The 15,544-nt window shown below is 33.6% G+C and overlaps 2 protein-coding genes across 3 annotated transcripts in view; both read left to right on the forward strand.

The window, feature by feature from the left end:
* Positions 1 to 5,527: 5,527 nt before the first annotated feature.
* Positions 5,528 to 11,260, forward strand: LOC132700940 (cytochrome P450 4c3-like). The gene is made up of 9 exons (XM_060668539.1): positions 5,528 to 5,726; positions 7,608 to 7,717; positions 7,777 to 7,867; positions 7,921 to 8,106; positions 8,157 to 8,533; positions 9,096 to 9,164; positions 9,220 to 9,314; positions 9,372 to 9,628; positions 9,684 to 11,260. Exons 1-9 carry the CDS (start codon positions 5,561 to 5,563, stop codon positions 9,839 to 9,841), a joined length of 1,509 nt encoding a protein of 502 aa, XP_060524522.1. The 5' UTR covers positions 5,528 to 5,560; the 3' UTR covers positions 9,842 to 11,260.
* Positions 11,261 to 13,680: 2,420 nt separating this feature from the next.
* The window catches only part of LOC132700648 (sonic hedgehog protein), a 77,299-nt gene continuing 75,435 nt past the window's right edge, over positions 13,681 to 15,544 (forward strand). For both annotated transcript variants that reach the window (XM_060668112.1, XM_060668113.1), the window contains exon 1: positions 13,681 to 13,762. The gene's annotated coding sequence lies outside the window, so the exon portion shown is untranslated. The remainder of the gene's footprint in view (positions 13,763 to 15,544) is intronic.

A 15,544-nucleotide genomic window follows, 5' to 3' on the forward strand; every position in this document is an offset into this window, starting at 1 on the left:
CTCGAGTGTAGATGAAATTGATCAAGATATAATACGGCGTAACATTTACCAGTTATACGAGGAACAAAGCGTGCCTACATGGGATATCTTAATTAGGAGGCTTGAAAAAGATAAAACCGGTGTTAAATGTGACAGAACTACCTTATGGAAGTGTATTCAACACATGGGTTTTAGATTTAAAAAAATTACCAAAAAGCAAGTTGTAATGGAATCTTTTAGAATTCGGAAATCTCGACTGGAATATCTAGAAAAAATTAGGGTTCACAGAGAACAACAAAGGCCAATTAATCGACACTTATGATACCCCGGAAAAGGGTTGGGTTGACTCAACTGATAAGTGTAAAACAAACGCGCCATCAAAAAGAGGTAAAAGAATAACTATTTTGCATGCTGGCTCTAAAGATGGTTGGATTCCAAATGTTCTTTCTCTGTCTTAATTCCAATGTTCTCAAACTTATAGAAACCGAAGTTTTTAACATCCCTCCACAAAGTTGGGCAAAATATAGAAAAAGCAGAACAATCGTATATCCATATTGCAAATGATATAGAACAAATAATAATTAGAACAGGCGATTTTAAGTAATTTAAGTAGGTAATAAAAATAAATTGTAATTTTATTTTAGATTTAAACATAAAAACATAAATAAATAAATAAATATTGTTTAGTATATTTCCTAACAAAACAAAGTACGGACCTGTTCGGCCATATTTCATTCTTCAGCTTGCCCGGGTCTTTCCTTAATTCGTATCAGTTAGTCACTTTCTTATATCTATGAACAGACTTTACCACCCAGATAAGATATAATTCTGGTTTTTTAGTTCTCAATTTTAATTGGCTGATTTAGGTTTTGTAGTAGAACTAAGCAACAAGAGATACCGTCTAAGCATTAAGGAATGACTTGTAAAGAAAATTGCCAACACCACAAGGCGGCATTTATGAAATAAAAAAAAATATTTTCAACAATTTTGTACATAATTACTGTTTAAATGAATTGGACATAAAGGGGTATTTAATACAAAAAAAAACATTTTAGTAAGGCTTTGGCCCTCGTGTAGCCCAAGTAACTGGGCCATACTACAAAGTATTTTTTGCAAGCAGCTGGTTTTGATCATTTATAGCTAATCAAAATTACTCAACCTGTCCTACTTCACCTCATGTTAAGTTTGTTTGTTTGTCGTAGAGTAAGATTAACACCTCCATCAGCAAATGTTTTACGACCTGTTCGATTCATTATTCCGTAAAAACGCGTAAATCACGTCCTTATTGCCTGCAATATAACGTCGTAAAGCAATTTAAAAATCAGTAGGACTCGTAATTTGTTCTACGTCAGCGGGGACGCTATAGCGACAACAGCTTCCCCGAACAAAATATTTACCCCACAGTCGTAAAACTAGTTGCAGCAAATCGCGAAGACGCATTGTTGGTGCTTTGGGTTGACTTTATGGTACCAATTGGCTACTGTTCCGCTCGCCAAGCGTCGCAAATCGCTCGAGCTATTTTTTTTTAGGCGACCGCTCTTTGTAAGAGTTGCTCTGTATAGTACATGTGCCACGTAGACAGCATACAGCTCGCAGCTGTGCCGTGAGAGGCGAAAAAAATTAATCATATCGATACGGATCTACAACAAACATTATACCTACAACAATGTAACGAGACAGACCATAACATGGCCGTACATTCGTATGATTCGTTTGGTTTTATTTTTGGTTATATTGTGATGTTAATATCGTGCAATTTAATGCGAGTAGCCCCGCAATAATCTCGGTCGTGAAGCGCAGCCTATATTTTAGAAAAACGCGGCCGGTATAGTACATTTGAAGATGTTTTTATGGCTTTTATGGCGATCTAGAAATGTTACCCGCAGGTAATCATGTATTTATTAAATATAAGAAACAAGTAACGATCTCAATAGCAGAAAATTTGAGTTAATTATTTTCATAGTCTTTTTAGTAATTACCATGCAGTCCAATCCACTTTTTCCACGATCTGGAGAAATTTCCATGTCAATGCATCACAAACATATGCTGTTTTAATAAAAAATGCTTTTAAAACCTGAGGGTTAAAGATATTTATGGGAACTGATCTATGTCGAAACTAAATACTTTTAAAAGACTACACTATATTGTATTAAAACATAGTGATTAAAATTTAATGATTCGTTTAATTTTACTTGCCTAATTTTTTCCTTTAAATCTTTTAAATAGTGTTCTGGCGAAGCTTTGATAGCTAATAATTCTGCAAAGCTATCGATGTTAGAGGTTAGTTTATAAAAAATATAAATCAACCAATTATTTTGCATTTATGTTGATATCAATATTAATAAATAAATGTGCGTTTCTAAAAACCCTATATAACTTTTTTATTCGTAAAGATAGAGATATTTAGAAAAACATTTTTTGGAGATTTTTTAAGGGCAAATCTACCTGTTTCACCGATTTTGTCATAAAGTTACATTTTTTTAAATGAAATACCCCAATTTTTTTATAAAAATTAGTTTTCTAATAAAGTTTCCTGTCAAACGATGTGCCATACACCTATTTTTATTAATTAGTTAAAGAGATATCTGCAATTTTTAATAATTACCATAGTAGGCTGTGCTTAACTCTGAGCTATGCAGTTTTATGGTATCTATATTGGTGGCTATGATCGGATAAAAACAATTGCCATGATACACAAGCCCAAGTGTTAAAAGTGCCCTCTTCGTCAGGCTATAAAAATGTTCGAAAAATTTACGTACGGCATGATAAAATATTATATTGAAATTAATGAAAATCGACAGACGGCGTTAAATCTATATTTCCGGAGATATACGGAAAGAAGGCAACCTAGCTCAAAGGTTAGGTCCTATCGACCCCGATGGGTGCATCAATTACGGCAACGAGATTTTGCTCCAAGACGTGCACTTTGCAGGTGGTACCTAAATAAATGGCAAGAAGACCCCAATTTTGCCAGGAAAGTTATTTGGACGGATGAGGCTACGAGTTCTAATGATGAAATATTCAACAAATTCTAGTTTATCGATAATTTGCCACTTCAGCAAAATAATGAGAAAACTGGATCGGAAATATCCTATATATTGACGCTCCAGGACTTCAGACCTGACCCCTTGCGACTTCTTTTGGTGGTAATTGGTAATTATTGTAAACTACAAGTTAAAGTGCGATGTTGCTGTGTCTCCTGGTGTCGCAGCCTACTTGATTTTATATGAAAAAAAAAACAATAAAATTTTATTTTTTAATTAATTAATTTAATTATTAAATTAAATTAAAATTAAAATTTTATAATATTTTACTATGGTAAATATCAAAAATTGCAAATATCTTTTAAACCATTGAATAAAAATAGGTGTATGGCACATCGTTCGACAGGAAATTTTATTAGAAAACTGTTTTTTTAGAAAAATTGGGGTATCCCAATTAAAGAAATATAACTTTGTGCGATAACTGGTGAACTAAAGGCTCTAAGACAAAATGGGTAAAATAGAGAGATTCCCAATTAAAAAAAACTTAAAAAACTAACCAAAACTCTATTCTTACCATTAAAACAGTTATAGACGGTCTTTAAAATCGCACATTTTTGAGAATCACCCTGTAGCTCAAAAACGCCTTGAAATATCACGATGCGGTTTTCAGTTTTTGACTTCTTTCGAAAATCGAGCCCGTAACATGCATATTAGTTTTGGATTAACTACCCGGTACGTTCTTAAAAGGCATCGTAAATCGAAACTATATACCCCATTTTTTACTTTACTGTCTTAAAAATTAGGTAATTTTTACTTCAGCAATAATATCTTTCCAACGTTTGATAACAAGAACATCCGCAGCAGTTGCATTTTCTAGTTGTTCTCTACATTAGTTAACGCTTTCTCTGAGGCCTCTAGTCTTTCTGTATATGACATTTTTACTGGAATAATTTCGCTTTAATTATTTCTTGATCAGTCATTTCATCTTCTACACTGTCACGGTTTAACGATTCATAAACATCCGTTTTCGTAACATTTTCACATCCTGGAATTTATGGTCAAAATTTCCTGTACACTTCCTTCATCTTCGGTTTCTTCTGCATCTTTGAAATGTCCCTCCTCTTGTTAAATCAATTTTGACCAAGCTATCCAATATAAAACATTTTTTAAATTTCATCTAAATCTTATAAAATATGCGTGTATAGCAAACGCCTGTAATTGTGTAATAATGTGTTTTAAATATTCCAGCACACCCTATGTTTCCAACTTGAAGTTGCTCCTCACTTGGCTGAGTAGTAACAAAACATATTTTCTAGGGTATCCGCGCTCTTTAAAAGAAAACACTTCCTTTGGAACGAAACTAACCTTTTTAAATAGATCCGCATTCATCTAGGCATTTTGTAGTTTTATATAAAGCAGTAAAATCATTGAAACAAATATTCTTGAACGCTCGTGATTTTGCTGACTTAGCAATACAGAATAATAGTGGTCCAACTCCCGTTTCTGAGGGCAACGTTTTGTAGTTCAAGCCGGTTTCGCCACAATTGTAAATCTGGTCTGGTTGTAAATCATTTCGTTTCATAAGCTTCATAAAATTTTCACAGAATTTCAGTTGACGTACACCATGTCGTTTTTTCCATCGGTCTAGCCATCCATCAATTGCAGAAAAACTTTCACGCCCTTCAATGACCGGAAAATCTTCGCTTAAACCCATTGCTTTTTGTTTTCAAATGGTTACCCAAATTAGTATTATACGTTCTCGATTATGCGTAAACACAACTACATCTAAATCTTTTGATATATTTTTAAGCAATTCACTATTAACAGGATTTCAGAAAATCGTAATTCGGATAATCGGAATTGTACTGTATATGCATTTTTATAATGAGCGATTTTATACCAGCTAAGATTTAATATACTGCTCACGGTAGTCTAAAATAAAATGGGAAACTCGAATAACAGGTTGCTATTTTACTAGAGTCAATTTCTACAATTACTTGTTCTGTAACTACGCGCATAAATTTTTAACCAAGTTAAAAAACAAAGGTTAAAATACACGTTGTATTTGAAGGAAGAACAAACAACCTAATAAAGCAATGGCTTTTGTTAATATTGTTGGCAACTTAAAAGTGTTAATGAACGGCATAGTGGTTGGAAAAGATGACGTATTGTTGCCTCAACTTAGCATGTTCAGAGGCCTCACTTACGAATCAAAAAAGGGTCTGTCTAACAACTCGCTCAGGTTTTTCTAAAGCTAAAACCCCTTTCATCAGAAAGAAAAAGTTTTATTTGTCGGTGGCAATTTATAAAATCAAATTATTTGACAATTTTGGTCATTAAAAAATAACAAGAAAGCAGCTGCCGAGGATTCAAAAGTGTGTGGTTGTTTGAAAACTGTTTTCCTCTCATTAACGTAATCGAGATCTTTATTTATTATATAGGTCAAAATTCAAGAACGACTAATTTAACTCATCCAAAATTGAGAAAGATCGAGATAAGCAAATCCACCAACCTACCGTAATATATAAATGCCACAAAACAAAATTTCGCGGGAAGTAGTCTATGTATGACTGCGACGTTGATAAAGTGGACCCGATATGTTGTTGCTTATAATTGTTGCGTTCTTTGTGATACTTGCAATCAGTTGCGCATCTAGCGTTAAAGAGTTCGTTAGATGTAAACGACGAAGAGCGAGAATGCCTTGTCCACGTGGATATCAGCCCATATTGGGCAACTTACCCACCATTATACGATTGATACCGGGTAAGTTGTGCTTTTTCCGCTTAGTAAGTATCCGTGGGTGAGGCCAGGGTCAAAGGTATCCTTATAATTCTGGGTTCCATATTTCTCAAATACAAAAACATTACCTATAATTTTTGGTTAGTTTGATTTGTGTTGTTTCCTGACTTATCTAAATGCACTTGTGAAGTCATATCTGCCCACTTGAAGCTAATAAAAATTATAATCTGATCTATTTTTAAAACATGAACTTGTAAATCTAAATGCTATCTTCTCCAAGCGCAAAATTATTTAGTAATTATTAGTATATTATGGAACAAAGAGCTTTTGATACTTTGTATTTCAGGATCAAAAATTAAGCGCTATTGAGAAACCTATATTATTATTAGTAAGAAAATTTATACAAAAAGGTTGAGTCCAATATTTGTATTCCAATTAATAACTAATTATATAAGGTGAAGTCATTCAAAACCTATTGCTTGAAATTAATAAGTGTTTTTATTAGTAAAATAAATTTCTTAGAGACTAGATCTAAATATAATTATAATGGAAAAGCAGAACCGTAGAAACTTAGCATTTTATTTGCGTTAAGGTAACGCTATATTATAGATGTCTCCCTCTCTAGCGTTATTATTTTAAATTTTGGAAAAGTTTAATACAAAAAGTGTGGCGTTTAATAGGCATATTATACTTACGTACTTAGTTATATCCAAGTTGTGCCAAAAAAAGCTTAGTATATCAAAGCAATATTTTTTAAAAATTGGAATTCCTATATATTATTTTATAAAAAGAAATATCCTTTTACGACTTTAAAAATAGATAACATGTTATTTATTACATTAAGGCCAAAAAAAAAAATGCAAATAGACAAATATACAAATATTATACAAAAAATATATAGGTAATATAAATATATAAACACTAATTTGTTGATTAGGAATATTGCGTAAATATTGAAAATGTCCTCCATTTTCGTGAATACATGGTTGATACCCTCTTTTTAATTTTTCTGAAGCTTCAATTATCTAGTCAATATTTAGTTCGCTCTTAATTAGTTCTTTAATGTCATCTACATTATCATGCCAGGCAAAATCAATTTTGTTATTTAAATACCCCTACAGAAAAGTATCTCGAAGAGTAAGATTTGTTCTATTGGCTGGCTACAGTATCACCCAATGCATCATCATTATTTAAGAGGTTATTTTTAAAACAACCTCAAACGTTCAAGGATCGACATCAAAATATTTTTTCTCATTTTCTGCAGCTCAGTAGCATAATTTCTTTCTATTAGGATTATTCGTCAGTCCATAAAATTTTATGAAAAACCCGTAGATCATTCTCCAAAATTTGCAATATGTCTACAAAATGCTAATCTTTTATTTAATAAATTCATAACATAGTCAGTCAAATGCTGATCTTTGATAAATTTAAAAGGGTTTTTTTAAAGTTCTCGAAATTTTTCCTAAACTTTTCTGCAAATCGACAACACTTTCGCGTATGGAATTTAATGGGTTTTCGAAAACAATTTTAAATGTTATGTATCAAATAATTTGGCTAAACAAGTTGTTAAATAGATCTACATAATATTAAAAGGATATTTAATTCTTCGTCAGGATTTAAAACGCGTTTCCTAGTTTTTCTATCAAAATTTTTGTTTCTTCCAAATGTTGTATAAATGAGATGGAATGACATTTAAATGTGCCATAACTGTTATAATTAAATAATAGAGGAATTTATTTTTGAAATTTGCCTATAAGGGCCATTTATTTATTATTTTTATCTATGCTTTTTGACACACCTTGTATATAAACGAGAATGTAATATTAAATATACATTTTAAACCCTACAACTTGTGCACTAACCTTTTTTTTTTTAATGTAAAATAACACTTATAATGGATTTTAGAGGAATTGTTCCGAACCCTACGAGAATGGGGATTGAACTACTACCCAGTCTATAATACGTACGCTTTGTTCTACACTGCAACGCACATCTGCGGTCCTGAAGAAACGGAGGTAAGTCTCGAAACCTTTCCACGTGACACTCGGCCGCAATTGCATCTTGGCAATTTTAGGCGTTAATTTCAACGATGAAACACAATAGCAAAGGAACAATATATCATTTCTTGGATAAATGGTTGGGAGAGGGTCTTCTGACCAGCGCGGGTAACGTAATGAAAATTTTCTAGAAAAGCGTTAAACGTCATTCATTCTCACAGGAACTAAATGGCAAACGAGAAGGAAGATCCTAACACCGGCGTTTCATTTCAAGATCCTGCAGCAGTTCGTAAGCGTCTTTAACCGCGAAACACACGTCTTGGTGAAGAAACTGGAAGCCGCTTGTGATCAACCGCAGTTAGACATAACTCCTTATATCACCAACTTCACGTTGGAGACCATCAACGGTATATCGATTCGTCTACCAAAAGTCACCATTGATAATAAAATATTTCAGAAACATCAATGGGAGTGAAGTTGGACGTGAGCACCACAGAAGGAAAACGCTACAAAAACGCCATTTACGGTTTAGGCAACCTTTTAAACGAACGCGTGCTGAAGCCGTGGTTCTACCAAGACTTGACTTATTTCCTATCCCCATCGGGGAGACTTTCCTTAAAATTAACGGATATAATGCACAAATTTACGGATAAAGTGGTCCGAAATAGGGAGAAAAATTTCGAGCAGTTCAAAATAATCGACCAACACGTGGACGACTCCTATTCTTCGAGGAAAAAGCTCGCTTTTCTAGACATCTTGCTCAATGCTAAACTACAAGATGGCATCATCGACGACGTAGGCATAAGAGACGAAGTCAACACATTTATGTTCGAAGTAAGAATAGAAAATATTAATAAAAATGTGTTCATTATTTTTATTGTAATGTTGACTCTGATGGACAAATGTAATAGTTTAAGAAAAACAATAATGAACCGTACTAGTAACTCAAATGGTACTCTATTTAGCAGTACTGACAGACTGACGGCATTTGACTCACGAGTTTATTTGACACGAGCGAAGCGCAGCGGAGTGTTGCATACTATTTCTTTTTTTCTACGACCGTTAGTTTTTGGGTATATTTTCGCAAAACAACACGAATACATTCACTGACATGACCGTCAGAATTGACAAACGTCAAAATTCAAAGCGCGGGAAATATCTCCGAAAACATCCGATTGCTCCCAAATCCGTGCGGTAAAATCCCGGAAATGTCCGAAGTGACTCGGATTCATAGGAAACGAAACTGACATGGTAAAGTGACGCTTCCCGTACGTTAGATCCATGGGTAATTAGGTATTTTACAGACAGGAGCAGAAAAAATTGGTTAGTTATTCCCCACTTATATTCATGTTTATTAAGTTATTGCGAAGTTTCAACGTCACCATGTCGTTTTTAGGGCCATGACACGACCGCGGTCAATTTGACTTTTGCTCTTATGCTGATAGCTTGTCACCAAAACGTGCAGGTACAAATAACGGCCGGCAAAATAAAAAAAGGAATAATATAGAAACTGTTTACAGGAAAATATCTACCAAGAGATTATGCAAGTGCTGGGCAACGACCCGGAAAAGCTTCCGTCTTACAACGACCTCCAGGAGCTGCAATATATGGAACGGTAAGCAAAATAAAAGCACGGTAATTTACCGTTTTATTGAATAACTGATTGTAACAGATGCATTAAAGAAAGCCTGAGGCTATATCCTAGCGTTCCACTAATAGTAAGAAAAACTGAAGAAGACATCGAAACGAGGGTGGGGATAATCCCAAAGGGCTCGGAAGTGTTCGTTCACATCTACGATCTGCACAGGAATCCTGATGTGTGGCCCGATCCGGAAAAATTCGATCCCGATAGGTTCCTATTAGACAACTGCAAAACGAGGCATCCTTACGCTTACATCCCTTTTAGTGCCGGACCCAGAAATTGCGTAGGTGGGTGATTAAACCGGATCGTCTTTGTTGGCGCATCTCAACAAATCGGTTTTAGGTCAAAAGTTCGCGGTTTTGGAGATGAAAGCTGCGCTATGCGGAGTTTTGAGGAAGTTCAAACTGGAACCGGTGGACACGCCCGAGACTTTGGTTCTTTATCAAGATTTGGTGATAAGGTCCCGTCACGGGGTCAAATTGAAACTTGCTTTGAGATAAGTTTTTTGACAAATTTGTATTATATTATTATAAAAATGTGATAATTAGAATCAAATCCAATGCAAATTGTAAAAAAAGTCAAAATTTGGATTTGAATATAGTTAAATAAAAATCGCAGGATTTTAGATCAGCATTCAGAGCTGTGAACGAGAGTTTATGCCAACCTCATGTCTTTGGTGCAATAGAGCACCAAAGAAAATTTCTATAAACGCTGTTGATTATCTTTATAGTGTGCCATATTTCACTTAAGGTTAAGTGTAAATTATTTGATATAATATTATATTATAAAGAAAAAGGAGGCCAAATTTTCATCAAAAAGTTTTGTAAAAGACAGGCAAACTAAAAGTGAAGAAAAGACTTTCGAAAAAAGCTTAGTTTTCGAACCTTATAGAACTCCTTTAAGAATATTTCTGATGTATGATGTGAACATTGTGGAATCAATCTTATACCGTTTTAATAAAAGGATTCATCTGTATCTCCTTAATTATCTGAAGATTTTAAATTATTTTCTTTTCATTTCGTAATTATTTTTTGTGGGCCAATAAAAACCATTTATTATTATTACTTGTTAGAATTAAGTGAATAATTTTACTATTATCGTACAACCATATTTGTTTCAGTTTCAGTTCATATTAAATAGTAGTTTATCAAATTTTAACAATTTCCGTGTGTGACGATTGTATAAACATTAAACGTTTTCTGCCAATTTAATAATTTCTCAGGGATCATAAGCAAATAAATTAGGTAAAACAACAACATATTAATTAAAGAGTGAAAAACAAACTCATTTAGCCCTAATTATAACTCTCATACATAGAAACATAAAAATTATCAACCATTCTTCAACTATAGCATGTTTGAGTTCTAGAAGATTCCTTGGAGCAACATTTCGCATTTTTAACTTCAGTAAATTTTCTCAGAACTAACACTTCTAATAAACATCTTTCAGGCATTCAGATATAGATAAACTTGCCGCACCATAATGGACCTTCACGAAAATTGGAGTCAAGTCGATTTTAGCATTTTGAATATCCTCGTCAACTGATATTTGTTGATTAGAAGCAGAAGACTAATTCTAGACTCTTCAGTAAAAAAACCTTGAGCTCAGTCGTTAATGTTCTCCCTGACAAACTTTAGGCTACTACTATTTTCTCGTATTCCATTCTCTCTTAACCTATTATGTACAAGTTGGCTAGTAATATCGTATTTCTAGATATTTTTGCTCATTTAATAGCCTTCCTGTACAATCATACATGAGCAGAGGTTTAAGTATATCGTTATTCTATCAATACTCTAGCTGAGAACTGCCTAATTGATCTCTTTATGATATATTTGTGTACAATTCTATAAGCTCATACAAGATACAAATATGTAAAACAGTTATGTACGATTTTACGCTGTAAAAATATATTTTCCTTACATTCCATTTTTAATTTTTCTCTTGGTTTTTGCCGTAACCTTTCCTCACCTCAAACTATAGTAAAGAAAACTATAGAATATAGAAACAGTCCAAGTGAGTACGGAGACGTAAAATTCCTTCCTCTACTGCAGAATAAAAACAAAATATTGACAGCATTTGCTCGTGAAGAGGAGATTTTTGCTCAACTTATTTGATAATTCGATTCATGCGCTCTAAAGTTGTGATATATAAATATATATAAAGTGATATTATCTTTGCATTTTCTGTTAGACACTCTGTAAAACAGACAAGCACAATTTGTCATTTCAAAAGTTCGTTATTGAAATTCCCCCGCCCCGCGACCGCCGTAATCTTCTCTCGTCCTGACAGCGCGGGTTTCTTTTATCAACACATTCACCAGTGAATGGGTTTTGTTTTACGACCATTTAGTGTACCGTGCTGAGGCATTCGCAGCGGGTAAGCCACTAAAACGACTCCCATGATGGTCCTTTATTTCCCAACGATACCAGAACCGTTTGTAGGCCAGCGCTATGGGTGTAACATTAGTTCAACTCTTAAAGGAATTCCAACGGCGTCGTGGAAGGGGGGGGGATGCGGCAAAATGGACCCGGCCTGGCCTTAAACGTTCGTAAAATAGTCAATTCGATGGAACTAGTTCTACTTTTTTTTCGGAGATTCTGCTAACTGGCATCGCCGAGCTATTAATTTTTTCCGAGTGACTATGCGACGCTCATGGGAGCACCGTTTAGGTTAATTTAAATTTATTTTTCCCGGTAGATACCTCGGACGGGTAGTATGTTGACTTACCTTTTAGTTGTTTTCTTGACGCAGGCGAGTGCGCTCCTTAATACGTCCCTGTGTCAGTTGCGCATGTTTTAGCGAATGTTTTTTCACGCGAATATATACTTAATTTGTTTTTAAATATACTTTTAATCCAAAAGAGTTGATATGATATGATATGTTATGATATATGATAAAGCGGAGCAGGTACAGTGTAATATTACCGTGATGCCACCGGCAGGATTCTGCGGAAACATCCGACGTGTTTCGGACCTTTTAGTCGCGGGACATAAAACTTTTCATTGGCCATATGATATTTTTCACCAAATTCGGCAATTCACTGATTTATATTTTCGAAAATACAAGACAAATTAAGAAGCTTCCTTTTTGAGTCTATGTATTATTATTATGTCTATTATTGGTAAAGTCTATTTTTATTTATAGGTTTATAGGTTATAGAATTTGTATTATACCAAAGCTGGTTGACTACTTAATCTATATTTTTTTTAACTAGCTTTGTTGATCAGCAAGCTTAGGTTCACGAATACTATCTCTTCCTGCAAAGTTTAGGATAAAATAAGTCATATTGATTTCGCTCGATTGGATTAGAACTTCTCATTAGTGAACTACATAATAAGAATAAAAATTTCAATTTTTGATAGATCTTTTTATATAGAATTTTTTTAAATGAACAACAACAATTTTTGTCTACAGTTTTTGAGTTATGACGTCACATATCTCTCTTTAAATATGTATTATTAATTTTGAATAAAATTAAAAAAAGATGCGGAAATTCGGTACACGGTGAGCTAAAAACAAAAATTATACCAATGAGGTGTGTACTAAAGCTCCTATTAAGAGCTGTGTTTATCTCTTTATATCCCAAGAGACTATCGTTATATAAAGTACCCCGCAAAAGTATGTATCTTAAAATCATCCCTTAACTTCCCAAATTCATTAAAAAAAATTATAAAATCACTAGTTCAATTATAAAAAAGTTAGAAACGATACTCGTACAAAGTTCTCAAGATACCAGGAGACGACGAATTGGAGCTGTATTATGTGTCTTAAAGTACATCATCTAAGTACTATATTACGTTTATTTGGAATTTGTCTTTGGACGTTTTGTAAGTAGGCAGGTTCCTTTTAAAGCTTCTTGCCTCGGGAATCCTTTATTTAATAAAAATTCGGAATCATTTTTTTATGTTGCATCTAATGACAAGTGATTTCGACTTGACAAAACGGTAAAATTAGTGATATACTCGTAACAACATGTGTTGTATCCTAGCTATGAATCAATTATTGGCTTTAGGGTTTACTAAGGAACAATAGGTATGAAGGTCGTAATTACTTTTTTGGACTAACGGCAGAGACACGCAATGCTTATACTATAAAAGTTTGCCATTAAATTTTGCAAAAACTGACAGTGTGACCCACGTCCGCCCCGCTGCGGAATATATTTTTAAATCGATCTCGCTACGTATTCACGCACTATCTATCCGTAAATCAAACAATAACAGCGGAGGCTTAGCTTGGGCTACGAGTGTTTACGAATTTTATCAATTTTTCTGCTCCAAATTTTGTTTAACGCACCTATCGGACCGGTTGTTTGAGGATTCAGTCAGTTTCGTGCGTCCGAATCGGTATCTTCGGTCGTGTTGTGCTGAAAACATCGCGTGATACGTTTTGACGGTGAAGTTTGGCCAACGGATTAAGTTCAAGTAATTCACGCCTAGATAAGATGCCGTTTCCGATCGATTTTTGCTTAATCGACGGAAGCACAAATCTTTCTTATGATACGTGTTGGAAGATGATACATTTTTTATGAGTTAATACATTTTATCATAAAAAAATCGGTTGAAACACATAAAAATAAGGCGGGTCTCAGTTTGACAGCGTGAAGTGGCAAACTTTACGTGCTGTCAAGTATTTGACAATTTCTATTATATGGAAGATCTATACTTCTGGTAATCTATAGTCTAACGAGATATCGAAAGAGCAAAAAGAATCGTACTTTAATCAAATGAATTGATTTATTTATTATATTTATTTCAAAATTAAATTTTAAAAATAATACATAAAATAATGCTTGAGCAAGATTTTCTGCAAACAGTCACCCATAACCCAATGAGGCATATATTTGCATATATACGACTTCTATACTGTCAACTATCCAATCAAAAATGATGATTAATATTAGCAAATAATATCTTTTTTTTGTAACTAATTACTTGTAATGGTACCAACAGAAGACCTTATCTACGTATTTAATCTAGTACACATGTTCATATCACGTCTGTAATAACATTTAGACAAATGGAAAATTTAAATTAATTTTCTTATTTCGTCTCTGTTCGTAGGAGATAATTCACATAACCTATAGGGAGCAGTGCGAAATTAAGTACAAAAATGATCCGAAAACCTCAAATCAACATTAAGGAACAGTCGCAGATTCCTAGAAACAGTTGAACACTCAAGAAATGCGTTACTGAAATTGATGTGTAAAAATTTTTAGCGTAACCAAACGATCTAGATCACTATTAAAATGTTCCTATCCGTAAAATTATTATTTTATAAAATAGTCGACTCATCAGCATAAGGCATCAGACGCTATAGGGACATTTGCATTGTTTTTAAATATTACGTTTTTTTTTATAATCTGACAATTACGACCTTTCTAAACCCCCATACGTAAGACTTGACCAACAGCTTTAAAGAGTGTTCTTTTCCCCACATCCTCGTTGCTCAAAAGGGGAAATTCTAAATTCACTGATATAAAAATTATAAAGTGTTTTAGACAAATTTCAATTGTTTTGAGACGGCACACTTTTTGGCACAATATTTACTTTCATTTTCATTCATTTTGAACGTATGAAAAGGAACATCCTGTATCGCATGTAATAACATTTTACTATTGCATATTATAGACGTTTTGGGGTTCATATAAAGCAGTTTTTGATATAGAGAATATAAATTTCACACAACTTCCAATAAAAGATTTGTAAATAGTATTACAGTAGCGTGTGTAAGTTTCTTGGAAAAATTAATTATGTATGAGGTCCTGAGGCTTTTAGCAAGAAATTTCTGTCCAGTGCATTTAAAATGTAAATTTGCACTAATTGTGAGGTCGTAAAAAAAAAAAAAACATCTTTTATGAACATTTTGCAAGAATGCATTAGGCACTGGATCCAAATTTTAAGACCACTTTAGCAATCACAGGAGTCAGATTTTGATGTGCATAATACCAAAGAAATTAAAAAAAACAGACAGATTTCAACCATTTGTACACGCATACAAACGTTTTCAAAAAAACGTGCGAGATTTATCATTTTAGGTTCAATTGGATAAAAAATTTGTTGGAAATTCCAATTTTTTCCGAAAACGTATCGTAGGGAATTGTATTATTGTGTAAAGTACCTTAACGTCAATTTGACATGCCAGACTGCAAAAAGCAGAGATAATTCGCAAAACACAAGATATGGAGCAATTGCCTATACCTCTGG

Source organism: Cylas formicarius, unplaced genomic scaffold, assembly GCF_029955315.1.
Source record: "Cylas formicarius isolate icCylForm1 unplaced genomic scaffold, icCylForm1.1 PGA_scaffold_4__25_contigs__length_36172078, whole genome shotgun sequence".
NCBI classification, from domain to species: Eukaryota; Metazoa; Arthropoda; class Insecta; order Coleoptera; family Brentidae; genus Cylas; species Cylas formicarius.